Source organism: Drosophila takahashii, chromosome 3L, assembly GCF_030179915.1.
Source record: "Drosophila takahashii strain IR98-3 E-12201 chromosome 3L, DtakHiC1v2, whole genome shotgun sequence".
In the NCBI taxonomy this organism is placed as follows: domain Eukaryota; kingdom Metazoa; phylum Arthropoda; class Insecta; order Diptera; family Drosophilidae; genus Drosophila; species Drosophila takahashii.
The window spans coordinates 17,879,630-17,907,568 of record NC_091680.1 but is presented as its reverse complement, the minus strand read 5'-3'; the positions used below and the strand labels follow the sequence as shown (position 1 = coordinate 17,907,568).

The 27,939-nt window shown below is 40.8% G+C and overlaps 1 protein-coding gene across 1 annotated transcript; it reads right to left on the bottom strand.

Moving 5' to 3' along the window:
- Nucleotides 1–7,632: 7,632 nt before the first annotated feature.
- trn (tartan) lies at nucleotides 7,633–11,457 on the bottom strand. Its single transcript, XM_017139357.3, has 2 exons — nucleotides 10,986–11,457; nucleotides 7,633–10,542 (listed from the first exon to the last, which is right to left on the bottom strand). Exon 2 carries the CDS (start codon nucleotides 10,434–10,436, stop codon nucleotides 8,211–8,213), a length of 2,226 nt encoding a protein of 741 aa, XP_016994846.2. The 5' UTR covers nucleotides 10,437–10,542; nucleotides 10,986–11,457; the 3' UTR covers nucleotides 7,633–8,210.
- Nucleotides 11,458–27,939: the final 16,482 nt, after the last annotated feature.

The following is a 27,939-nucleotide window of genomic DNA, read 5'->3' as shown; positions in this document are numbered from 1 at the left end:
TTCTGTGGAGAACTAGTCCAGCAGTGACATTCGCTTGCCAGGAGAATGGGTATGGCTTTAAATTTAAGTTTCAGCTTGAGTTTGGGGCTGTGGTTGGGGTTTCCAGGGACACGGCATCGTCTTCATTTGGGGCCCGGCCAGGCACGACTTTTCTTTCTCTCGCCGAGTCCACGGTCCATGGAAATGCAGTTCAATCTACAGGTGGTTAATCACCAATTAAGCTCTACATCATACAAATTTGTAAGATCCCAAAGGGAGACGAGGGCTCGACCCTTCTCCTTTGCCTTACCCCGCCTCCGATATTATGTCACCCTATTTGTCAAACGGGTTTCCAACGCTCCAACTCCCTAAAAAACTCAAGCTCACGCCGAGCGGCAAAAATTGAATTGATTAATAAATGCGGCGAGGGTACAGGTGGGGGAATATCGAAACTCTTTCGGGCTTTTCGGAACTTTTTCGGGGCATAAATCTCAACTAATTTTGTGTAATTAGTTTGCATAATCTGTCACGCTGTTTCTTCTTTGAATTCTTATACCTTTTCTCTACCATTTAGTCGTTTTTTTTTGGCAACATAATGAAGTTTCGATTGGGATTTTCTTGGCTTAAATAAATGTGATTCTATTGATTTTTAAATACTTCTTAAAAAATTGGTGGTCGGCTTTTGTCAAAGTCTTGTGGTTTCTTTTGGCTTTCGGTTCGTTGGAATTCTTCGCAGGGCAATTAATTTGTTTCCCAGTTCGAACTTCAAAGTGTTTGGCAGCTTGAGAAGATAATTAAAGGGTCTTTGACTATTTGAAGGTTTAAAGGTCTGGTTAAATAGTGGCAGGTGGATTTATCAGGTTGTTAGGGCAGCTGAAAAAAACGATAAAATTGTAAGGGGTTAGCTTATCAGAGATTGGGAGATTGGGCGAGCTTATCTATCACCCCTGAAATGTAACCTGATATATGGTATTATTTTATCCAAGGCTCAATGAAACCATAAATAAACGATTTTAAGACAACCCATGTGAATGGGGTTAGATCAATATTCTTAAAAAAATGTTTTTATGAAAACTTCTAGTTCTGTCGTTTTTTGTAGCTACGGTTAATATTCTGCTATATACCTACTCGAAGCACAAAAACGGGACCGCTGGCTATTTCAAAATTCAATCAACCACCGCGACAATCGACCAAAATTGTTTCAACAATATTTTAATGATATTTGCCAAAGGCCGAATAGAGACACCGCGTGAAAGAGATGAAAACTGCGGGAAATCAAACAAATCGACGGCGGGCAAAAGGGGAAAGTGTGCAAAAGGCAGGAGTTCATTCGACCCGTTCAAAACTCAATTTGCCAATATGCGTACAACGGTCAAACAAAATAGCAAATTTATAGAATTTGAAACGCCGAAACGGGCTCTGTGGCACTACACCCCCTGCCCCTTTGGTGAGATGAAAAATCAGAGGCAGAACAAAAAAATGCAAACAGATATGGGAAAATTTAGTCTGTGGACGGGCATAGCAATTTCATCTAAATTCAAATCGGCCAAAACCGTTTAATAACAAATTTAAAAACTCATCACACAGCATCAGCAGTCAGCGGTGGTGGTGCTGGTGCATTGGCATGCAACAATGTTGCACTTTGATGTCAGCCGAGATAACACAACAAAACAATTCGCACGGCATTTTCCAAAATGCAGTCGTCAATCAACAGTGTACGGGGAAAACAGTTTGGAAAACCAGAGAAGAGTTGGGTGTCGGCAAACCAGTCTGAATAGAGTCCACTCATAATTGAATTTGGCTGGCGAGGACTTGCGAATATGGGAAAGGGTAGCTCCAGGTCATCGCTCTCTATGTGGGCACCTATTTCGTATTATTGAAATTCATTTTGATGCATTCGAAATTCAGATGGCTGCAGGGAGGTGCCGTTTTTAAAAATAAACAAAGACTACAAATGGGGGAAAGCAAGAAGTTAGAGAACAGATACGCTTTGAAAAGTGCTAAATTTAAATAATTTTATTTTATATTTAATATTTAATTTATATGCATACCACAAAATTGCAAAGCTTTTAATAATAAGTTCTTTCAATACTCACTAAATCATCAATATATATATTTTAAAATAATTTCTGTCTGCGAAATAGATATTTAATAATTCATAATTACCTTTCTTTAAATACATATTAACAGGAAATTGCTTTTCATAATAATTAATTTATATGGTAATTAAATAAAAATAAAATAAATTGTATTTTTAGAGAGTACAGAAAAACTTAATAAGAGTCCGGACAAATATATTCACCCAATACCTAGTACCTAGGGAAAGTTGAACAATCCGCTCAAAGTATCCCTTAGTTGCTATCCCCGAGATAATGCCTCGATGAATACTGTTTAAAATTCATTTCAGTTTATCATCAGTTGCGGGGTGGTGGCAGGGTTGGAAAAACTTTGTTCGCCAAATGAAATTCACGCTGGAAAATTGCGTTTTCAACGAAAATGAGTTTTAATTGCAACTTCTCCTAATGCTGCCAACACACGAAACGAGACGAGTGCCGCAGACTGGGTGTGGAGTGCAAAGTGAAGGGTCTGAGTCTGGGTTTTGGTTTTCGGAATTGGGTCTGACTGGGTCTGAATTCCGCTACAGGCCGAATCGTTGGAATTTCTGCACACGTATCCTCTTAAATGGTGGAAAATTATGTTCTTTATGATAATACGTATGAGTAAGTGTGGGCACTGCATTTGAGTCTGCCCTCCTTTTTTGTTGGCCAGCAAAACTCGATGCCTGTTTGAGTTTCCATTTGAAATCTGACTGCTGTCGGTCCAACTCCGATTTGTTGATTGACCAGGGACCGCAAATTGTGCGGTCTGCAAAATGAATATTTAGCCTGTTTACCTAAGCGGAAAATGCTGGAAAACACGGCGAAATTCCTAACGGCAAATGCATTTTGACTATTGGAGTCCAATATTGAACAGACGCGGTGGTAAATATTGTGATAGACACTTTTTGAAATTGTTGGATATTTATATAAAGGTAGTTATAAGAATCTTGAGAATTTATTTTCAATATTGTGTAAATGTTTTCCCCAAATTAAACTACAAAATTAACTTAGTCATAAATAGCTCCAGGGTCTAGGTCAAAATAACAAAGGAAGTGAATTTCCGCCTAAAAATAAAAGTGCCCATTAAACGCATTCTGCATGTAACTGATAAAGGTTCGTTATATCGGAGAAAAAACTGGCGTACAATTTTTTCATTGTATTTATTACATTTATTTTGTATCTCTTAAATGATGCAAATGAATCCAGCTTTTTTGCTCCTTCGAATGGCAACCAATATTCCCCTAAAAAAAAGGACAGCATATATCAGCTCAGAAATTGCCAACGCCTGGGGTCCTGGCACTCGTGTCTGCAGTTGTGCGTATTTGTTTTTAATTAAAATAAATATTACCATAACCTATAAAATAATTGAAAAACAATTTAGCATTATTGCGTGCAGGTTGCCCACATTCGACGCTTTTTCCCAGGAGTTGCACATGATTCCTCGGCGTGTCTGCTGGTGTTTTCCGATTTCTGTTTACTGTTTGTCAGTCGTTGAGGTTACAACTTGCTGTAAGCCACCGTCCCTTGAAATTGTGGGAGGTGCCGGTGGACTCGCAGCAGATTTACACGCCTTTATTTACCCACTCCGACCAAGAAGAAGGGTATGCGGACTATCCGTAATTTTAGCACTTGCTCAATACTCTGATTTCCTTATTTTATATAAATGATGCAGAAATCACAGATGCTTTAAAATCACTCATTCAAATAAGGTTAATCATAAAGACCGATCCCGATTAATTAAATTTAAGTTGGAATTAATGTACAAACTTGTTTAAATTTATCAAAATATTCCGAAATTCTATATAATTTAAACATTTACTTTAATTTTAATTTAAACTATGATTAACGGATGCTCGAAGTTATTAATATTTTAAAGGGTACTCATGCCATCGACTTTCTCATTGACCAAATTCTTTTTCTTTCCATTTTAATTTTAATTTAAAATATTTTTGCAAAAGTTTCGAACGCACTTGCCCACCCACTCGCACTCCAATCGCACACCCAAAACCATTCGCTGTTGGGAAATTTCGTTTACTTTGTGGGTCTTATATTTTGACATCATTATACACACACACCCGAGCATTTATATATGTTTTTTAATTTTTATGCGTCGTTCTCACATTGGCAATGTGCGAAAAAAATAAAAATAAAAAGCTGAAAATGAAAATCTTCTTAAGCTACAACAACAATTATAATAATTATTTAATTAAAAATGCTGTCGCTTGAGTTGGTGCTGCAGTGGAAGCTTGCCGCTTGATTTTTCCCTTTTCAGCGATTTTTGTTTAACAGGAATTGCATTTACGAGTGCTCTGGCACTTGAGAGAAAATTAATCTATTTTAAGTGTATGTTGCGCACATCAGAGGCTGTGAAGAAGGAATGGTCAATGAAAGTAGTGTGGGTTAATGAGTTTTGGACTTTCAGCGCTGAAAAACATATTATAAAATATCTTAATATTTCAACCAATAAATTACAATAAAAAGACAGAATAAAATAATGATATCTTGAGTCATTTATCTTTGCAATCCGATATAGTTATCCGATCTCCTTGTTGTACAGTTTCTTATCCCAACAAACATTATTGCAACCCTAGACCGCTTGCTCCTTTGTTAGGCATCTCCCTGGCCAAGATTTCCCAATATGACCTCATTTTCTGCCCCATATAGGGAAACAATCGGAGAAAACAATTGACCGAAACGCGGTAGCTTGTCAGATTGATTACCACTCGATTGTTGGGAAAGTCTTGCACAATCTCCGAGGGGGAACCGAAAATCTACATCGACGGCAATGATTGACCATAATGAGTTGGGTTTTTAGGTAGATCACGCCCCGAGTTACACTGTCAGTCGCCGCTTTCTGCAAATGGTATTCGTATGGGACGAAGCATACAGATTCGCATTAAGCGTACACAAACAGTTGCAATTGTATCCAGTGTTCTTGGGCACCTTTGTATCTCTCGGTGCGGATGCCTGCTAATCTCTTATAACATTTCCATTAATACGCAGTTGGTAGTCTTGTCCCTTGCTTTAGACCCTTCCCTACTTGGCCTGCCAATGCCAAATGATGAGAAATTAATGTGAGTCGAGCAGGAGAACCAAGCCCTGAGCTCACAGCATGGGACTAGCGTCACGGTATTCTCCTCAGCGGAGAATACCTCTCCTCGCAGCGGGACAATTGGGCCCGGGTTATTGTTGGGAAATTTCACAGCACTCGGCATGGGTCCGCCGAAGACCCAAGGCCCAGCTCTTCGGCTCGGTTATGGCCATTGTAAGGTGTAACAAAAAACCCAAAAGATGCACACAAATTTTTGTCAAATGAAAACTGTCTTTGGGCACTTTATGAGTTTTCGAGCGGGGGGAAAGGGAATAGCCGATCTGCGGCTGGGTGTCTTCACGCCCCGGGCTTAAGTTTCACGTGTTACCTGCCTTGGGTTTTATAGTCGACCATGACTAAATGGGGTGATAAGTGAATCTGGAACTGACTAAATTTTCGGTAAAGCTAAAGCATTAATCCGAATTTATCCCTTAAGAGGATGTTTTCCTGTGTAATGAATGATTTTTGTATGAATATAATAGTTAAATCTTAATATATTAACTAATTATGAAAATCAAAGGAGCCATAATGGAATAAGAAAATATTTTTGTATTTATATAATATTACCTAATCATACAAATCCAAGTAGTTTTAATTTAAATTATTTTCTAATTACTTAAAAAGAAAAACGACAAAGAAAGGAATGGACTTTGCTTTCATATAATATTAACAAAACATAAAAATCAAAGGAGATTTAATAGAATTTATTTTTGTAACGCTTAAAAAAAGAACCGGCATTTATAATACTGTAGTATATTAATAGACATACACTGCATAGATAATTTTCCTCATACTTTAAAGAAACCTACCGCCAAAGTTAACACTATGTAATTGTAGCAGTTTCTGTTTAAAGCGGAAAAATGAAATTACCAACTTCTATCAAAAGGCAGCCAAAAGAATGAATTTAAGTGTTAAATCCAGCCTTTCTTTTCTTTCTTTCTAACCTCCCTGCCCCACCAATCCAACCGAAACTCATCGGTTTCGCCCCCAAGTTTGACCCCAGAAAGACATTCAAGACCACGTTAATTGAGCTTCGAGTGAAGATAGATAACAACATCTGATAAATAGCGGGCCGAATCCAAATCGAAAACGAAATCTCAATCTCTCTGAACTCTAAACTGTAAACCGTAAGCCTGGTCGGACTCTCGCTTTGGAACAATTGTGAAATGCTTTAATTTCTGAAGTACCTTTAATGAGCATTTTCAACATGGTCATCATACAATCAGCCAGCCAGCCAGCCAGATGGGCCACAATGGTCTTCAATATTTGGACCAGTCGACGGCTTTCGGTTCGATAATTATTGCCTTCGGGTTTAATGCTGATGCCGGGGCTTCAGGTTTCAGGTTGCGAGTCTTCAGAGCCAGAATAAAGTTGGGGCTCGCAATCTGTAAATGTATCTCGTTGCCGGAATCTGTATCTCGGCGTATCTGTATCTGTGTATCTGCAGCTGAGTGTGTTGAGGCGAATTAATGATTACATTCGCTTTTGCTTCGTGGCTTGATGCTTGATCCACTAACCCTTGCCAGCGGCCCCTTCGGTAGCTCTTTCACTCGACTGGGGGCCATGAAAGGAAATTGTAATGATCGAAATCAAAATGTTTTCGTTACTTTGCCTCCTAATGAAGCTTTGAATAGTGCGAATGACTCTCAACTCTCTTTCTCTCTTGCTGTTCAGCTGAATCGTTCTCGAATATGAAATCTCGAGACTCGAGTACACGCGCCTTTTAATCGAAATTTGATGATGGATTCCGAAGTCCGTTGGGGAAATCAGTCAGAGGTTGAGTATCTTTTATTGTTGGCCATTGGGGGCTTGGTTCTGGCCGCTATTTGCCTTTGTTATTTATTTATTGTTATTACCGTGCATTGCTCGCTGGAAGTTCTGGAATGATTTCTATTTTGGTAATTGTCTAAATGGGTTTCGATTTGGCTTGAAATTGAGCAGGGAAAAATAACGAAAAGTAGGGTTCTTCAGGGTTCCCAGGGGCAAACTTCGACGGTCGGTGAGTTGGCAACTTTCTGTTCCGCCAGGCGACAGCTGCATTGCAGGTGACAATGAAGGGGTAGTACAAATGGTAGTTGCACATGTGTTTTCCCTGCACATTCAATTGAAAATTATGTATACTCCCACCCCTTTTCACTTTTTTCCACGCTCTGCTTGAGCCGGGGTCTGCAAAAGTTTCCAAGCTTGTTACTATTGAATAATAGTATATTAATTTTGCTGCCTTTTTTATACCCCGTCCTCTCGGCATGCAAGCCCTCAACTTACTTTTAATTGAATTGAAAGTCAAAAGTTTTGAGCCCGTGGAAAACCGGCAAAAAAAAAAGTGAAAATGTCGAGACAAATTGACACAGAGGAAAAGTTGCCGCTGCAAACGGAAAATGTTTAATTAAAGGCAAATTTCCACGGCATGTGAAGAACTGCGGGCTGAAAAGGAAAGCTGCTGAATTAAGTACACAGTGTAGGTTTTTGTTTTTGAAATGAGTTTCTGTTTTCATTGCGTATATTTTTGTTTTCTCTTCATATTTCTGGTTTTCGCTTAAATTTGCATAAATTTCTTGTCTAACTAATACATAAATAGTGGTTTGCATTTGATTCGATTTTGCATTTAACAATAAATTAAATAAGTTAAAATTAAGCTTACAATGACTCTCAGTGCTTTGTTGTCTTTAGTTTATCTAAACTCGTATATCATTTACAATTCATGGGGGTCTTAGGGCTACGATTAACTTATGCTCGGAGGGGTTAGGAAAACAGTAGTGTTGGCAAAGTGCTGATAGAATGGGAGATCCTTCAGTGTTCTATAGGTTCGAAAAGAGTGCGTTTCTAGAGTTATATATACAAGGCAAGATTTTTCGTCTGACTTAATGCCTAGGTTGTATTCCGATTACAGCTACTACAATGTTTTCCTTATTTCCTAACTAAACTCTAATTGTGTGTGGGTAGGGAGGAGGGAGTGGGTTCTTTAGGGTTTTGGCATCACAGTGTTGGGCAGCGGACTACTAAGCATAGATGCTCAGCTGCCTGCGTCGATAGGTCGAGGATCAGTGCGTGAACTGACGCAGGGTGTTGTTGTTCTGCTGCTGCTGCTGCTGTTGCTTCTGGGCGGCGGTCTTTTGCTGGAAGGACCTCCTTCCCGTGGTGGCACACAGACCATTCCTCAGCGGCAAGGCCGGCGGCATCGGTGGCGGCGTGGGCGTCTTGCTGCGACCCAGCTGCTCTAGCGGCATCGAGTAGTGGGTATTGCTGTAGATGTAGTTGTGGTCGAGGATCTCACCACCCATCATTTCCTGATCGTACAGTTCGCGTTGCTTGAAGTGCTCCTGAGTCAAACGCAACTGCGGCTGATTCAAGGGGGCACCGTGCACCATGGGCACATCTGCGTACGAGTAGCACGAGTCGCCCACTGTGGCGGTGGCGGCCAGGAACTGCGGCTTGGTGTAGTGATTCAGCTGGGGATTCGCCTGATGGCCGACATCCCTTCCCATAGTGGCCGACTTCATGTGCAGCACAAACGAGGCGCTGTCATCGACGGCTCCTTGGGATACCAAACCCTTATTATTGTTCAGTTTCTTCTCGCTGACCATCGTGGACACCGCCAGCTGCTGAAACTTTTGCTGCGGATCGACGGCACCCAGATCATTGACCGCCGGCATGGGGCACATTCCGTAATGGTGGGTAACTCCCGGATGATGGGGCGCCGTGTAGGTGTTCGGGAAGGTGGAGTGAATGCCCAGGGAGCAGGGATGATGCTGGTGACGCGACATGTAGTCCTCGTCGCAGAAGGTCTTCTGATACTCGCGCTCCTTGCGTCCCAGCGCCGAGTTGCCCCACAGACCGCCGCCGCCCTTGATGGTCTCGCGGATCTTGTGGCGGCAGCGGTAGATGACCAGAGCCAAGGCGGTAATGGTGGCAGCGGAACCCACTAGGAGAGCTCCAATCAGAGCCTGCTTGCGAGGATCGGCATGGGTGCAGCCCATGAGGGCGGGGTTCAAGTGACGCAGGGATTCGCCACGCAGACGCTCGGGGAACTCGCAAATCAGCTCGGAAACCTCCTCCTGACTGGCATTCTTGGCCACCAGCAGGTTGTGCAGCCACATGACGCGGCAATCGCAGGACAGGGGATTCTCCGAGAGATCCAGGGTGAGCAGATCCTTCCAGGGGAACAGGCCCTCGGCCAAAGAGGTCAAAGCATTGGCCTTCAGCATCACATGGCGCAAATGGGGCAGTCCACTGAGAGCACCTTCCTGAACCTCAACGAGCATTTTGTTGGACGAGAGATTCAGATACTCCAGGTTAGCATTATCGCTGAAAGCTCCAGTCATCACGCGCTTCAGCTTGAGGGCTCCATTGACCTCCAGACGCTTCAGCTGCTTCAGGCCCAGAAAGGCGCCCTCGCTGATCACCTCAAAGTCATTCTGACCCAGGGAAAGCTGCTCCAGACGCACCAGCTTGCTGAGACCCACGGAGGGAATGCGATCCAGGCGATTGTCGGAGAGATCCAGGATGCGCAGCTCCTCGAGGCCCAAAAAGCTGTCGTGCGAAATGTTGCGCAGACTGGCGCCCTTCAGCTCCAGACGCGTCAGACCCTTGAGATCCTGGAAGGCCCCAGCCTGGATGCTCTGCAGCGTGTTCATGCCCAGGAAGAGCTCGGCCAGGCTGGGCATGGCCTGGAAGATGACGGGATCGGGAACGGAGGTCAGGGCATTGTCATCCAGATACAAGATGCGCAGCTGGCTGAGACCATCGAAGGCCTTGGGATCGAGATAGCCAATGCGATTCTCGCCCAGATTCAGCTCCTCCACCTTCAGCAGCGGCGTGAAAGTGCCCTGGTGGAGCTCCGAGATTTGGTTGCCACGCAAATTGAGAACAGTCACGGCCGACAAACCGATAAAGGTCTTATTGCTGATCTGGCCAATCTTGTTGTGATTCAGATGCACCTCCTGTAGCTTCTTCTGGTAGGCGAAGGTGCGCTGGGGTATGGTCATCAGGTGATTCGAGGACAAATCGAGGAAGGTCAGCTCCGCGTAGAACTGAATGGACGAGTCGATGGTCTTGATCTTGTTGCTCTTGATCACCAGTCGCTGGATGGAGGGATTCAAAGCGATGGGCAGCACGTCCAGCTGGCCCTCGCCGCACTGAACCACCAGGGTATTATCGTCGCACTGACAGCCGGGCGGGCAATTGGCCAAACCAGCCGCGGGCTCCACTGCCATGCTGGCCAAAATGCACCAGATGCCCACGAACGCGATCATCATGTTGCGCTGCATCTTGGTCTCTGATTTTTCTGTCTCTCTTTTCGGTCGCTCAGTTTACACTCGCTGTGTTTCGATTCTTTCGCAGTTTTCCTTGGGACTTTTTCAGTTTTCCATAGTGCTGCGGGTAGACAAACGAGGGAGAGATTTTCGAAATTAGTTTCTGTTGAGTTCGGTTAATTAGCCTATTTTCGTGGAACTATTTCTATTGATTGAAATTTAGTGAGTTCGTCAAGCAAACATTTTAAATTTATGTTAAAAATATTTTTAGATTTTATCTTTATAGCTTGTTGGGAAAAATTATTTAAAATTCTAAACTATTCACATTTTTAGATTTTTCTTCCTGAATATCAATTTTGAAATGAAGTTATAATTAATTTCTGGTAGAAGATTTTTTGAAACTATTTTTATAAACATTTTTTTTATACATTCTCTATTTTTATTAAATTCTGAACGGGTAATTTAATTTGTTTCAAACTTTTTCCAACACAGTTTTCTATTTTCCTAACTTCCACAATATTCCACTTTAAACTTTTCACAATTTTTGCCACCAGTGAAACTTACCTATTGTTTGTCTTTGAAGATTGTTTGGCAACAATTTCTGGTTTTCAGCCGATCAAATCGTTGATGAACAGAACTTAAAATGCAGAATTCAGTGTTTCGTTTTGTTTTGCTTGTGTGATGTGTTTGAGTTTTCACTGTTATTCACTTTTTCAAATTTTCTTGTTTTCGCCAATATTATGTTTTGTCACATTTGCTTAACTAAAACATGCGTGTTTTTGTCAAAATAAAATTTGTTTGCTTGTGTTTTGTTTTGTATTTTGTTTTTAGTTTGCTGATTGTTTGAGAAACGTGCGCGATAATCCAATGGTTCGCTTTGGCTGCACGCTTCAAGTTGTTGTTAGGTTTTCGTTAGATTTACGTATTTCGTATTTCGTGTTACCAACTCTGGTAAGAGAGGAACTAAGTCGCTGATGGGCTCTATATGGAAGGCAGACAACCGCTCACGACGAGGCAACGAACTACACTGATTTAACGAAGCGACTGCTGCACAAACGATACCTCGGCAGCCGTTTTCAGCCGGGGTGGTTGAGTGGTAAAAACGATGGAGCGGCGGTTTGGATGGTTAGATGGTGGTGGCAGAGGCAGCTGCATCGGTTTTTCAAAGAGAGACGGCCTTGCGAAGGCGACTCTGCTCTCAGATAAACCAGCCAGCAGGTAGTCGGAACTGGTTTGGAGAACCAGAGAATCTCTTTCTCTCTGGTAGAAAACTCAGTTCTCGCAGTTCCACTCATAATACCCACTCATTTATCTGGCTATACGAAATCCATGGGTGCAGGGACTCTCTCCCCGGCAATTGTAACTCAACCGTCAAACGGGCAGCACGTCCTCGACGAAATGCTGTAGCCCATAAAGACTAAGACTTAGACGTAGAGTAAGACTGAAGACCACCGAGGACCTACGACCAAAAACTAAAACAGCTCAAGTGCTGTGGCATAATTAAGACTCCATAAAAAATACATACTCCTCCGCAGAATGTATATTTATGGGTCGCAGACATGTCCTGGCCTAAGTGGAGCCTTTTAGTGCGGTTTACAGTCCAAAAGTGACGCACTTGAAATTGATATTTTTCTAGGCGAGCTGTCGAGGACTCGAAAGTGTTGCACTAGAGCAGTTCCCAAAAATATTGTGTCATCCGATACATTTGAGATGCATTTCTCATTCTTGGCATGCAGAGCAAACAACTATTTACAAGTCGACAAAGAAAAAACGGAGAAAAAAAAACAGCAGTGACAACAAGAAAATCAACTTTAAATGGCCATAACTTTGTGCCAACATATGTGGCGGGATCTGGATGGGCGGGGCGGGAAACGGGGAGCGGGGCACATTTTCCTGGCCTTACGGCATGCGGTTTTCCTCCACATAAACCCCTCTGCACCACCGACATAACTGGCATATTTCCGTCTTCCAGAATTTTGCACACAAAATTTATTTTTCACAGAGAGATGCAAATCTTTTTCGACTGCTTTTTATCTCTCATAAACTAACCAATAAGTAAACTTGTTAAATTTATATATTACCCAAATTTGAGGCAACTTTGTGTATGGCTGTTAATAGTTGCTTGGGCTTTGCATTTTATAAATTTGATTTGTTGCATTCGGCAGCAAATAAATTTAAGAAATTTATGGCAAAAGAAGTACGGTACAATTTTCTTGGGAGCAGAAAGAAATTAAATCTGCGAGACCGACATTTAAACTGGTTTTATCTTTTAACTTATTTAATGGGAAAAACATTTGCTAGAGAAAATTAAGAATGTTCCTATCTTAATAAATAGTTTTGGATGGTTATTTTATTGTTTGTACTTCGATAAAGATATTGCAAAGAACCATCGCTTTGAAGTTCGACTTTAACTGACTATTAGAGAAAGGCTGCTCTGCAATGTCATAACAAATTTAAATGCCTATTCAAGAATTGTAAACAAAATCCCATTAAAAAGGCTTGTATCGTTAGCTCGTAAAGCTAGAAACTGCTCTACATAGGAACAGCCGAATAGCCTGCGTAATTTCCTTTCCAAAACCAGATCCAAAACACAGTGATTGCTGCACTGCACATGCAGGTAACGGAAGTTTGCGTTTTTATTTTTATGTGTGCCACAAGCTGGGCGAGACAGGTGCCACAAGCTTATTTTTTTCCAACTCTCACGTTACACATCGGAAAGCCTCGATCTACCCTCTCAATTTGCGACAATGTGTGAGAATTTCCCAGCAATAAAACCCGAATCCAACAGCTTAAAATAAAGGCGAGGTACACTCATATGGTTATGCTTTATGGTAACTGGGAAGGTTTGTTTGCCATGTGAGTGCGGCCCAACTTGCATATGAAAATTATTTGACCAAACGCTAAAAGCACTTAAACAATTAGAGGGAGAAACAATATTGGAAAGGGGCCAGCATTGTGTGTAATTAGGTAAAACAGGGTCTGGCGAAGGGCCCTCAACTACCAGAGTACCAAACATAAATGCAAATAATATTGAAAGTCTGAGGCATTTCGGTTTTTATTTTGGGAAGTTTTGAAGATTAAACCATCGGTTCGGATGCGATTTTATAATTTATATTTTTTTAAGTAAAACTAACAGAAAATTTATAAATCTTTATGAAACAGTCCCTTGTAAAATATTTTAAAAATTAATTTATCATTTTTTGCCCCTCAATTTCGTATACAAATTTTATAAAAATAATAAAGGGACTAATCTAAAAGTTCTAGCTATAATGTGAGAACTTTAAAGCAAGTTTTTTGTAAAAATGCTTTGTTTTATATAGTAGGTACATCAACTATTTTAATGCTTCAGTCCAATTTTGTTTACATATTCCCCGGAATAATGTCAGACATGAGGAAAATCGCCGGCAATCCGAAGGGCAAACATAACGCACTTTGACCAAACAGAGAACCCGAAGTCGGTGAGAAGTGACTTATGGGAACGGACAGCTGACCGAGTCGCAGTCATATATATCCGTTTGCGTATATATTTCGTATGTTACCAAGATTCAATATGGGTGCGCATGCGCCGCTTCCCTTTGGACCGTTGTTGTTTTATTGGCCCCGACGTTGTCTTAACAAGAAACTTGTTAGTTGCAGCGGGTTAAAGATTTTCAAGTCTTGTACTTGGCCCTGTTGTTTGCCCGTCGCGACGTCGGCTACTCGTTTCATGTGTTGTTAAATCTTTCCTCTTTTTTTTACCAGCTGCCCTTTCAATTGATGTTTGTCCGCCTCATAAGCGACGGCACAACCCATTTGTCAGCATTTGAGGCAAACATTTTAACAAGACTGAGGGATGGAGAACCTTAAGCCGCTGACAGTTCCGGTTCGAATGCAACTTCCGCAACGATTGAGACGGTGGAAACTTCCTAGACCAATAAAATATCAATTGACTCGGCAATTAATCATATTCCGAAATGTGCAAAGAATACTTTCGGTATTGGAACTGGAACTCAAACCGGAAAGACCGGGCCTTTGTTCAGGAGCTCACCATTCATCCAGCTTCACACTTTTTTTCGTTTCGTCCTCGGCTACTCGTTTTTAGAGGAATCACAATAAATAATGAATCCAGAAATGAGCGTTAAATGCAATGAGAACGAGAATGATGAGAAGAAAAGCAGCAGCGGAAGTGAGCACACAATGGACCAGAAGACCGAAGACGAAATACTAAAGACTGAAGACCAAAGACCCGGGGCCCAGTGGGCACAAAAGGCACAATGCCTTCCTTGTACCCCCAGCCACCGCCCAAAGGTTAACTTTAAATCGAATGGCAATGGCACAGTAAGTAAATACCTTAGCACATCGCCGTCTCACTCCCTCCTCGTGTGAGAACGCTTTGCTGACTTGTGATTTTTCTCCCGATATCTCGGGGTAATGCTGAGAAGTATCTCGCAGCTTTGCCCTGCCTCACATCACCGCTAATGCATCTGTCGTCTGGGAAAGCTTCGAGAAATCGTCAAGTGGGCTGCGAGATCTGAGAAACAGCCGATTGGGGACTACCCATGCCTTATCAAAAGTAAACAGCCGGGAAATTATGATAGAAAGTTTAAGACCTCAATTCAATTTGTAAAAAAGCATTTAAGACTATTTACTAGCATTATTATTATTTATTTTAGTAAAATTATAAATATAATGTTGACAAAAACATAACAGATATATTTTAAATTGGGGATCTCCAAAAAATGTTATTCAAATCTATCTAAAATCTCAAATCAAATATGTTCAACGAAAAAATAAATATCGATCATTACCTTATTACTTTCTCTTATCCACGTTAAAAAGGAAAAACTTTAAAGGATGTCCCCAGAGGCTTAACTGCAAATATTGTAACCCGATAAAAACGCCCAAGATTTGTGAGATACTCAGAGATTTCGCCACAACTATTTTTGCAACTTCCCCTCAGTTAACCGGAAAATGCAAATCAATTGCTGGTCCCCTATCTCCATCTCTCTCTCTGTTTCCTTTCTGATCCTGTCACATAAAGATGTGGCCAGGAATGCCCGTATCCGCTCCAAGATGCAGTTGGTCCCAGCTCATTTCATTTGGTTCGCATAATTTATGCAAAATTATCAATCGAGATTTGTTTAGACAAAATGCAAACGGACGGGGGAAAACTAACAGAGAAGGAGAAAAAAATTAACGAACGTGTGCCGCAACAGGAAAAGCCACAAATTGTTTATGCAACCAGCCAGGGCCAAAAATAGCCAGTAGAGAAGCGACGTATCCTCTGACGTCTTGTGGCAAATCTATGAGATACGCATATCGCATTCGACTTATCTAGCAGCAGCAACCTGATATGGCTGCCATCTCGCCATCCAGTGGACATTGGACAAAGGACGGCGGACAGAAGACAGAAGTCGCTGGATAGTAGTGACCATGGGTCTGGAGTCCAGGGAGTGGATCGCTGCCCCATGCGTGATAAATGCCGCAGATAAATGCGTGTTGCAGTTGGGCACAGACAACCAGACAACGCGGAGACACATGTTTGCATGCGCCTATTTTGCATGCCAGCCAAGCCAGCACTGAGAGAAATTGAATGGGGGGAACTAGTTTTAAATATTAAACACTTTACCAAAGAACTGGAAGGAATGTATCTTTAAATAACGTTTTTACCAAACTAAGAAAATTTCTATTTAAATATTTTAAAACAAATAACCGAAAACGTAGATTTTTAAATGGATTATATTAGAGAATATTCAATGAAATTTTTTTCCACACAGCAAATTGCAACCTATAAATAGACATGGGATTATAAGCAAAACAGTATTTCTTACATTCAAGCGAACTTATAAAAATATTTTCCAAAAACTTAAAAATGTGTTTAATATTAAATCTTATGTTGAATTTTGCAAACAAAAATTTATCAATCTCTTATCAATTATCGATAGGAATTGAATTCAATAATAAATATAAAATATTATAATAATATCTTTACCTCCTCAACAAATTATGGTTTCAAGTGCACCGATCACCAAGCAAATTCATCTTGCTGCAGGAGCAACAGCCACTGCAAAAGACTGGACATGGACATGGACACATGTTAGTGGAGAGTTCACAGCTACTATCCGAGAGCCAGTTGAAGATCTGGCGATCCATTGCGTGATCGCTCCCTGTCCCAAAGAAAATGCAGAGACATCGGACTCACCAGAGGCGAGTGCAGCTCGTTTTAAATTACCAAAGCTTTGTGCGTCTATCATTTTGGCCGTGGCATGCCACATTCGTTGTCTGGGCAAAATCCATCTCCAAGATTGATTATAATCGGTAGTCAAAGTGTCCAAGACTGCTGGCGGCTATTTATGGCCCAGGCAAATTATAATTTATGAAGTCTGGACTTGCACTTCGGCGTGTCTCCATAGAGACCTGTGAGATACATTCGATACACATGCTGGTGCACAGATCATCAGGCATTTCACATTTGTATTTTGACAGCACGTTAACGTCATTTATTAATTGAAAGCCAGCTCTTGAGGTAATTATTTGGGCCAGCCGCTCTCCTGCGGTTAAAGATTTCGTTCGAAAATCCATGTTCAACTGGCGCCTCACTTTTCCATTTCACTGGAATTCCCCCAAAAGGTTTCCCAAAAACCTCAGACTGCTGCGGTACGAACCCCCAGCAAGTTTACCTAATCGTTTTCGAAATCTAAGTTGCCTCCACTTTGTTTTTGTTTGTGTCTTTTAATTCTTCTGAGTCACATTTCGGGGGAAATCAAAAGTGTGGGCTATGGATGCTCGGATAGATGGAGATTTTGACCGATTCGATATGGGCGGAACTTTGCTGGAAAGAAAGTGAGTTCTTCAACCTGTCAGAGATGAGTTAACCATACGGATCGTATGCAAAGTGGTCAACATTAAAGATCATCTATCTTTATTTCACCAAGGTTTCAATTACTAATCGAAGAATTTATGGGAGTGTACCTTAAAACAGAGGAAATGGTTCACTGCTGATATATGAAACTTTTTCCCAAAACCAATTTGTAGGGAAATTAGGAATTGGGTTAAATGGGCCATATTAAATAAATTAAAATAAAAATTGCTTAATTTTCTTAAATCATTTTGAATAGATTTGTGGAATCCATTTGTGTAAAACAATTAAATATTTATTTTAAAGTGGGACTAACTAAAAGAGTAATTGATTTGCACGTAACATATTTGCATTTCTGCCACAGGCAAAAGGAAAATAATTGGTAAATAATTCGTTGCTAATAGTAGCAATTATTTTTTGATTGATTAAATTCATGAAATGATTTTCAAACAATTGTATAAATACATTTTGTATTACGAATTAGCAAAATTAACATTAACCTTACTTTTTTTCAGCTAGCTCAACGTGTGTCAAGTTGCATTAGGGAAGTCATGCTTGGCCCTTAACCAGGTTTCAGTCGAATGAGCGAACCCTTTCGGTTAATCAGCTAGGGCGCAGCGCAAAAATGCCCTAAGCCCAAACCAGATTCAGATTCAGCCAGAGAATCGGACTTTGGGGCCCAGCGAACATCCTGAGTAGAAGTAGCAGCAGCGCCAGCGATGCGTGTGCAAACACCCAGAACCCCGGGGGCAAAAGCAGCATAAACGTATCTTCAAGATACAGATACAGATAGAGGTAGGGGAAAGAGGAGAGTGTTGAGGGACGAGAGGCAGGGAATTCGGGCAGGTGTGTTTCTCACGCAGCCAACGGGGCAGGCCATGTTTTTAGTCCAGGTTTTTGGTTTCGGTTTCGAAGTGTGGCAGTGTGTGGGGCAGTATTTTCCCTTTTTCCACCGAACGCCCTCTGAACGACTCCTCTTGACCAGCGCCACACATTCGCCTGGCTGACTTTAGCTTTCGGCGATGGCAACGTGAGTTGATCGTGATTTAGATTAGGTGCGAAAATCCAAAGTCCAAAAACAATAAAATGTATCCGTATTTAATTTTTAAAAATATTAAACCATAAAAGGTGGTAAATAGAAAATACCTCTTAAATCTCCTTGCTATAATGTTAATAAGTGTTTTTATAGTACAATTTTTTTTTGTAAATTTTGCAATAGCAACCAAAAATAAATATAAAAATAAAATATTCCCCCCCTTAAAAATCCAGCTTACAATCAGATAATATTTAATTTCTCTCACGACAGTTAATGATAATTATCGTCACGTTTACGGAACCATCTCTAAGAAGAACCGCAGCTTCATCTAGGACAGACCGACTGGTAGTCGCTTCAACTCATTTTGCCAGTGATTCGGAAATGCGTTCTCTGCGGATTCTGCCATTATTTGTTCCCCCCGAAGGCCCTTCCTCTATAGAGACTGAGGAGACCATAGCATCGGCTGTCCAACATTTGATAGCATAAATCAAAGGGAAGAGAGGGACGCAGAGCGAGAGAGATTGAAAATAATTACGGGTGCTGGGGTTAAAAATTTGCACGTGGTATTAATTTGGGGGCCTCCTCGGCCTTGCGTCTTCTGTGTTTTAAATCGTAGCAAAAATTGTTTGCAACTTGCAATTATTTGCCGACTCCCCAACTCCCATTCACATTGAAACTTTGTCTGCGGCCTGGGATTGCGGATTGTGGATTGGGGATTGTGGCCTCCTCAACCTTTTGTGGCCTTATCATTTAATACGCATCTGGAAAGCGTTTCTTCTGCTGCGCCTTTTCGCACACAATTCCGAATACGACCGCTCCAAGTGCGCTTCTTTAATTGTAGTTCTCGGCTATCAACTAAACAGGATACAAATGGCTCCCGCTCCAACTTTGAGTGACTCTGATTATGGCCTCGCATTTGTATCTCTCCTTTTGTCTGCCTAAAACGTATCTTTAAGTTCATTTTTCTCTTAGGAGGGGCAGGTCTAGGTGGAAATTGTTTTCGCTGTGTGTTTTTAAGGCCGCCAAGAAGATAGATTTTGTGGGTTTGTTTGCAGAAGTGATGGGAGAATTTTCCTCGAAGGCGTTTCCACGGCTTTCTACTGAGATTGTTTGCGATTGGAAGCTGTTGAGTATTTATTGCACTTGGATAATCTCCGCCCTCCCCAGCCAATCAAAAATGCATTAAAATTCAGCCTGGAATCCGCAGCGAATCCATTTCAACCGCAAAACTCATTTGTGCCTTAATTAAATCATAATGAATAAAACACATCACAGTTGCTCAACAATAAATAAATTATTCCATGACTTGCAGCGACGACTCCTCCGCTCTTTTGATCGATCAAAACGCAGAACTTCGATTCCCTGAAAAGGGGTTGGGCCCAAAAAAACCAAAAATGTCCCCATATAAATTACAACTTATTTTGATTTTTATTATAATCAATGACAATGCATGGGGAGAAGAATAGAGCCCTGGAACAGAAAGGTGCAACCCAGTTGGGTTTCCTTAGAACAGAAAACAGAATCCGAGGCAAGTGAAAATTTATGTGGCCCAAGAAGAGAAACCAGAGAAACCCGAAATCAAACTATCTCGAGAGCATTTATCTTTCATTAGAAAATTAAAATCTCTGTGTGTGCGCGCACAATCAATGACCACAAATCTTTAGTTTTTCTGTTCAGCTCTCAATGGTTAGCTGTGTTTTAGAGGTAGTTTTTGGGGGGGAGATTTCAGCTGCAACCCAGGGACATAAAACCCAATTTTATGTTCTCCCGAGAATCGAGAATCGGAGGCTGGTCATTGTCCTGCCATCCTTGCTGTAGGTCGGCCGGGTAAATTAAAATGTTATCATCACAACTTGATCGTCACCTTAAAAGCTGACTGCACTGACCACTTCGTAGGCAACTTGATTCGCTGGCACTCTTATCTCATTTGAAATTTGTTAATTGCCGCGCACTTCAAGTACTTAGTGTATCTTTTCGGATCCTCGGTCTCATCTGGCTTTTGGCCGTTTCTTGTCTCTTTTTTCTGCCTTAATGTCCGTTGTAAATTACTTTTAAATGTTTTAGGTGTAATAAAGTTGTTCGCCTGCCATTGCGTAATGAGTTATTCTAAAGTAGTTTGTATTTTTTTTCCTCTTTTTTTTTTCTTTTTGGTGTGTGGCACATTTTTTCGGGTCGGGTTTGTTGCTGCTTCCCATTTATAATCTCTGGCCAGGCATCGTTCTTGAGACAGAAGTTTTAATTAATTTTTGAACTGCTTCTTCTTGGCCGCAATTTAGAAAGGCTAATGGGTACCAAAGTGCCAAGATCATGATGAGACAATTCGCTTGGAGACACGATAGTGAAATTCGTGGCTAATTGGGTTGGCCAAGACAGCTTGTTGGAATATTGAAACCAAATTAGGTTGAAGACCGTTTTTAGTTGCTAAAATGTTTTCTGGAATTGTCATAAAAGGTTAAAAACTAATACAACAAAGTTAATTAATTATTTTAGATAATTTTTTTTTTATATTTGGTGTTGAAAAAGATTTTAATTTTAAAGTTATAATTTTTGGTAAAATTATTAAACGATTTTTCTGTGACTTTGATAGTGATACTACCCAGTTGGTTTCAACAAACTCTACATTTTTTTAACCAATCCCTTAGACAGACAACTGAATCCAAATGGCCTATTGAATAAGTCCGATTTAGAAGCCCCCAAATGCCAACTAATCACCCATAATAACCAAATAAATCATAAGCCCACGATAGGCAGGAGAAGAAGCTGTCAGAGGTAGGAAAAAGCAGGCAGAGGCAGGAAAGTTCAAAGCGCCGAGACGACAATCAGAGCCAGGATATGCATAGATAATAAATGTATCATGCACATGTTTGCAGCCATATAAACTAGCAGCTAGCTGGGAAGTGCTGACAGCCGGCGGAGAGGATGTGCAACCAGGGGACGGGTGGTGGGGGAAAATCCAGTGAGGCAAGTCCCTGTCGAAGCACTAAATTATGACTAGGTAAGCAGGCGCTGACAATTCAATGCAAGGAAATATTACGCTGCCTGGCACACATGCATCTATATCTAGATCTCTTCGCCAGTATCTGGAGCCGTAACTGCAGAGCCATGTAAAATTTATGCAGCAAAACTGAAAACGAAACGAAACGAAACCGAATGCACCGGGGTAATCCTGGAGACGCAACGACAAGGGCGACGCGACAAGAAAAAGATGATGTCATAATAAATTGTAATTTATGAGCGGAGTGCTGACAGTTGAAGCTCGCTGACTTAAGCTCGAAAATACCGGACCCGCGATTAATTATATCAATGCTGTAAAAATACCTGAACGATCTGTCATCTGTTTGAGTTTTGCGTCTACTTTTCGGGGGTCTCGACTTGCTTCCTGTCGAGTTTTATGCTTGAATGCCTGGGAATAGACAGTCGGACAGCAGAATGGCTGGAATAGTTGGGATGGTTAGTCGGCCTGTCTTGGCGACCTGACAAATAGATAAAATGCAGTCACAGTTTTGTTCTTGATATATCGCTTGGTGGTTCTTAGCTGACAATCGAATTATTTAAAAAGAAATTCCTAGGGGGTTCCATCTTAATTATTTGACAAGTCAAGAAGACCCGAATATTTTAGTTTTTTTTACATTTTGAGATTCTTGAAAGGAAATGTCTCAATCAGCCGACTCGACTACCAAACAGGAAATTGAACAATTTCATGGCCCATGCCTCCTGTAAATTCAATTCAATGAACAATAAATTTTAAGTGAGTTTAATTAAGAATTACATTTTAATTTAACAAAACGGCAGCCAAACCTTTTTTTCTCTATGAGGGAAATTATGAAAATTTCTTTCGGCTTGCCCTCATTGAAGCATGACAAGCATTTGACAATGGCAGAAAGTATCTGTCAGATACTCAACGGCGCATGCTGCAGCTCATTAACGCCTGGTTCCCGGCGACGAAGCGCAACGAGCATTACTCCACCGGAAATCAATTTGAGAACCCCCCAAATGAAAATTCCTATCCCCACTATATATAGAAAGTGCCATTAGAATTTGACAAAAATTATGAGTTTATTTTCGGGGTCCCAAACAAAAAGGGGTAAAGAGGTAATGATGGAGGTGGGGGCTTTCACGCCTGCGCGCTTTGACAATTATTTATGGGTTCAAAAATAGGAATTAAAGTGGAGTTGAAATTGCTTTGGCAATGCAATCAAATTAAATTAAAATCAAGTGATGGGTCAGGGAATAGAATAGGAAGAAAAAGGACCTACCGCAGAATGTTTAAGGGGACGTAGAAAAAGGTCATGATGAAGAGGATAAAGGCACTTCGATTTAGTTGTCCCCCTGGAGTAGTACCCTTTAGAATGAGAGTATATGGGTTCTATAAAATAATATTTGTTTATTTAATTAGCAGAACAGATAATGCAACAAATGTTAATAGATAAAATTTAATGGGTATCCTTAAGTTCAAGGATGGTATCCTTCTTTAATAACCATAAATTTGAATTCAGAAAATAAAGCCATTTAACTAAAATAGATTTACAGACAATTATACTTCCTCAAGCCATCAGAAATAAATATATAATGGGTATCCTTTAGTTGCTACTGTCACCATTTAGCCTATTTCTCGTATTGTTTGCTTTGGAGAACAAAAGCTAAAATTGAAAATTGTTAAGATATCGAGAGAACGAAGGAGATTGAGCTACTTTCTTTCTATCCTATTTGGTGGCCTTTTTGCCTGGTTTACTTTCCTTTTCTTGGCCGTGTTTTCCCCCCCACATGGCAAACAATGGACCAAACTGGACAGGACGCCAATAAATAAGCGCAGGAGGTTTGCCGGACAATGGGAATGCGACTTTTTCCCATTCTTGGCCATTTGTTTGCTTGCTTGAAAATGGTTTTAATTGTTGTTCACCCTGTATATATTTTTTTTTTTCATTGTACTTTCCCGTGGCTCCTTATTGTTGGCCAAATATAATAAGATAGCAGTGCGTCATTTTGTGTTGTGTATTCGCTTCTGTTTGTCTGTTTGCGTTTGTTTTGGTTTTCGGTTTTTGGCTAAAAGTAAATTAAGTGCCAATGTTAATGGCAGTTATGGCCTGGCATCTGGCTTTGGGATCTGCCAACAAAAGCCTGGCCATTTGGGTGTCTTAATGTTGCAGTAATAATGGCTAAAAGTGTGTGTGCATTGAGATAGTAGCTTGAGATTTATAGCTGCTCATCCCTGCTTTCTTTTCCTTCAGTTTTTGTGCTCCTTTTTTGGCAGCCAGAGTGAAATGTGTGGTCCAATGGTCTCCAGGGCCATACAAATGTACTCGGTATTGCGGAAAGCGGGAGTTACTAAATGGAGCCCAAATTCTGGAAGAGGAAGTTTTATATGAATCATCAAAAAAACAATGAAAAGAAGTTTATCTTTTTTTATAACATTTTTGAATATATCTTTTATTTAATTGTGATTGATATTTGATATATCATTAATATTTTAAGCGGCTAATCATTTCAGAAAATAGATGAATAAATGACTTTATGATACTTATGTTAATATTTCAACTAATTAACTTCAGAAAATCACTTAAATGGTTATAAAAACAAACCTAAAATTTTGATTTCCTATTCCATATACATTTCATACACTAAACGCTTCTTAATATCTTTTCATGATGCAGAAATCCCTGATTTTAATTGTTCTGCCTTTTGAACTTGGTCATTTGATCCCTGAAATGTATTTGAAAGTTAAGCTTCACTCTGCCGCCACAATCTTAATCTCCTGGCCATAGTTTATTTATAGCTAAACAATAAAAGAAGCAGGGAAAAGCATTTAATAAGTGATTTAAGTAAGCAATCATAAACATTAACTGCATGTCTTTAAGCCAACACAAAACAGGCCATAAAAGGGCAAGCAGACCAGAGACCAAAAGATACTCCTGCCAGCAAACAGAACAGAAAGCCAGCAATCCAGCAAAGCAGCAAACACCGACGCCAGACGAATTCGATTAAAGTTAAGCCATAACAAGCCAGAGACGAGCAGATCCCGACTAGTCGCAGGGTTCCCAAGCTCCGCCAGCCACAAATAATATAACAATTTAAATAACAAGCCATGGCCAAGACTCCTAGTCAGCCGGGCAGCAAACACCAGGCGCGTTAGTTAGATAGATTGATCTACATGTACACGACAACACAGAGTTGGGAAGTTGGTTTGCTGGGATGTTGGGAGTCGAGTCCGGAACGACTCCTTGTTGCCATAGGACCAGTGGACCAGCCATGGCCATTCCATCCTGGCCAAAACGAAGCGAACCTGGCTGCTGGTTACATGGCACACCAAGCTGGCTTTGGCCAAGAGCATGTCAAAACAAAATAACATCTTTAGCGCGCAAACATGACAAAACATCAGAATTCCAGCAGATTAACGTCAATTTTAATTGCATTCACTTAGACCAGGCTCAAGTCTATGAGAAGCAGAGCCAAGCAGCTGGAAATATGCATACAGAAAAAGGAGGGAAAACAAACATCGGATTAAGTATGGTTAGCTGAGCCATGGAATACCCTCTCTAGGGAATAGCGATGATGTAACGCCGGTAATGGAGAGCATATGGTGGCTTAATCATGGGACTTTCTCTCACATTTTAAATATTTGTTAACGTAAAATAATATTTACTTCGTCTCAGATTTATTTTTAGTATTGTTTTGCACAATCTATAAAACGAATCCTATTTGTAGAGTTTAATAATATTTTAATCTTTATTAATATTGAATATTAATTAATAATAATATTTTGCTTACTTAAAAGTAAAGTTACAAATGGTGTTTAAATAATTATTAACACGAATTTAAAAAAGATAAAAATACTAATTTCTTCAATAATTTTAAGGATAATATATTAAAACTTATTCAACAAGAGTAAACTATTAATTTGCCTTTACAAAAATAATACCTTTTTTAAAAAAATAATAGTCAGAAAAATACTTTTTCTTGCCACCTAAGAATGATATCTATTTTAATTCCCAGCTAAACTCCCATGAATAGATAGTACCCCTTTGCAAAAGTGTACCCATAAATACACAAGAGGAATTCCACACAACAAGAAGGGCTCCACCAGGTGGCAGTGGTAGGGAGCTACAGTCGGGAAGGTAAACAAAGTTCCACAAGGTTGTGATTAACATGCGATAAAAAATGACCGGACTGAGCGAACTGAGCGAAGGCTCCACACCAGAGTGCGGACTCGACCTGGTCAGCTTTGGCTTACGTGTTTGCATTAGGCCAGAACTCAGGACCCAGAGCAGATAACCCAGAACCCGGCAGCAGCAGCTCTCGAGCACTTTTGAGCCACTCGGAGAGCACAAAAGTTAAGTGTCTGGCTGTCACATGCGATTTGCACCTGCCGGATGAGCAATGGCGCAGGTGGGGGAGCGCGAGGGATTTGCGTGGATTATTTATCATCTGAGCCACATCGGAGGCGGAAGGAGGGGCCGCGTCGAGGCCAGGTTTCGTTTTAAGCAGGTTCCATTGCAGCTACTCCTCCTTCGGCGAGATGCACGTTGCAAGATTCGCTTTTCTTTCGTTTCTTTTGCTTACTTTTTTTTGCCCCTTTTTTAGGGGTATAATCAGGCTCGGGCAAACATTTGCCCAGAGACGTTCATAAATTTTAATATTTTAATTTGACTTAAGCAGATGAACACATAAAGGCAGCCATTAAGCGCTGCACTTTGTATGCCCTGGCCAAACATGGCCAAGGGCCAAAGACTGAAATGCAATTTCTTGAAAAGCGTTCCGGTTTCCAGTTAGTCGTCGTGTTTTGGAATTACCACAAAACGGTTTACATTTCCTGTGCATTTTGTGCTTTGATTTTAGGAAAATTAACAACAGCTCAAACACAGCCCAACGACCCAGCCGAGTAACCAGCTCGCAAACCAACAACCAGCCAGCCAGGCGAGTCAACAACATGGCCCAAAACGAATCGGCGTCATCATCGCCGGAATACTCGTACAGCAGAAGCCGCAGCCGTAGTTGAGGTAAGAGAAGGTTGGAAATAAAGCACCTTAAATACCCTAACCAATTTGTTCTATTCGACATGCTTTACATTTAATATCATCAATTATAACCAGACTATTTATTGGTAAGGATAGTGTTTTTCAAAAATGTACTTTTAAATCTTAATACCTTAGCTAATCTTTGCATAATTATTACAAATTAAATTAATTATAACAAATTCGATTATAAGTAGTCATATTATAAAATTAACTTAAAATTCAATTTTAATATTTCTATTGAGGTTTCTTGAGATAAGCTAAATCTTACTTTAAGATTTAAGATAGCCATAATGATCTTAGTTTAAGAACTTTTTCCAAACTTAACTTAATCTTCCGCAATAAGTTTCATTGTATCTCAGAACTCAAATAAAACTTAAATGAAATAAAAAAGGCGTAATTCAATTTAGTTGGCTACATTTCAATTATTTCAACTCAAAACTTGAGGGTTCAAAAACCCAGAAATATGGTGCAATGGACACTTTGAACGGTCGGAGCATTTACCGCTGCTCTCCGTGTGATTTTGGCCGCTCACCCGAGGGAAAGGGCATTGACAAACAGCGTGCAGTCATTCGGATTGCAGCATGGCATGTTGTTTGCTTCGCTGGTCTCATTTGGCCCCCTTTTAACCCCCTGCAGACCCCGCTATGCCCCTTAAGCCCCACTAATCCCCCATTAACCAGCCCCACCCCCTTGCCAACTTTCGGCTATGATGCGACCAACTGGCATAGCACGCTGACTTGGCTTTGGCCACGCTTGTTTGGTTTGGTTTTCGGCTCTAACTCTGGGCTAAGGCTGCGGACTTGGCTTGGACACTGCTGCTAAACAGGTTAAAATGTCGTTCAAAATGTCAAGTCAACACTTTGATGTTGTCCGTGTCCGTGTCACTGTCCGTTGTGGTAGTTCTACTGTACTGCTACGGTTGCTGCTGCTGCTGCTGCTTTGTTTGCGTGTGATCTGCGCTTTATTTATGCAACATTCAGCACACGACGAAACATGCAACCAAAGCCGAAAATGTTAAGTGCTCAAATGGAGATGGAGCAGTAGAGGCTGAATCTCTGCCCAGAAACTGAGAGTCTGAGGGAAGGGGTGGACATCGTGCTATAGGCAATGGCTGGCCATGTTGTCGACGTCGTTGTCGTCCATCGATTGTTGTTCTAATGCAGGAAGAGAAGATTTTCGGTAATGAAACGGTAGCGGTTAATGTGGGAATGGGGTCGGCAATACGGGGAGACCACGACTACAGAACAGGGAAAGGGAATTGGCCAGAATTCCCAGGACTTGGAAAATAATACCTTTGAGGATAAAAGGGCTTTAAACTGGTAATTATAAAATACAATGAAGTCATCTTAAAATTGGTAGCTTTGGGCAGTAACAAACTGAAAACTTAATTGCTAAATCAAAATAAGAAGATTGCTTGATCAATATGTTTATTATAATAAATATTTTCTTATTACCTTTAAGTGTTAAAAGCCATACATTTATTGGTTGTATGGTTTTGTGGCTTGCTTAAAGCAAATTTAGCTTGCCCTTTAATTTTCCGAGCTCACATTTCATTGTTCCAAAAATTGGCGCCCAACGTGGGGCACCCACTCCATGTTGGGCGCCAAAATGCTGAAGCGCTCCTGTTGCTGT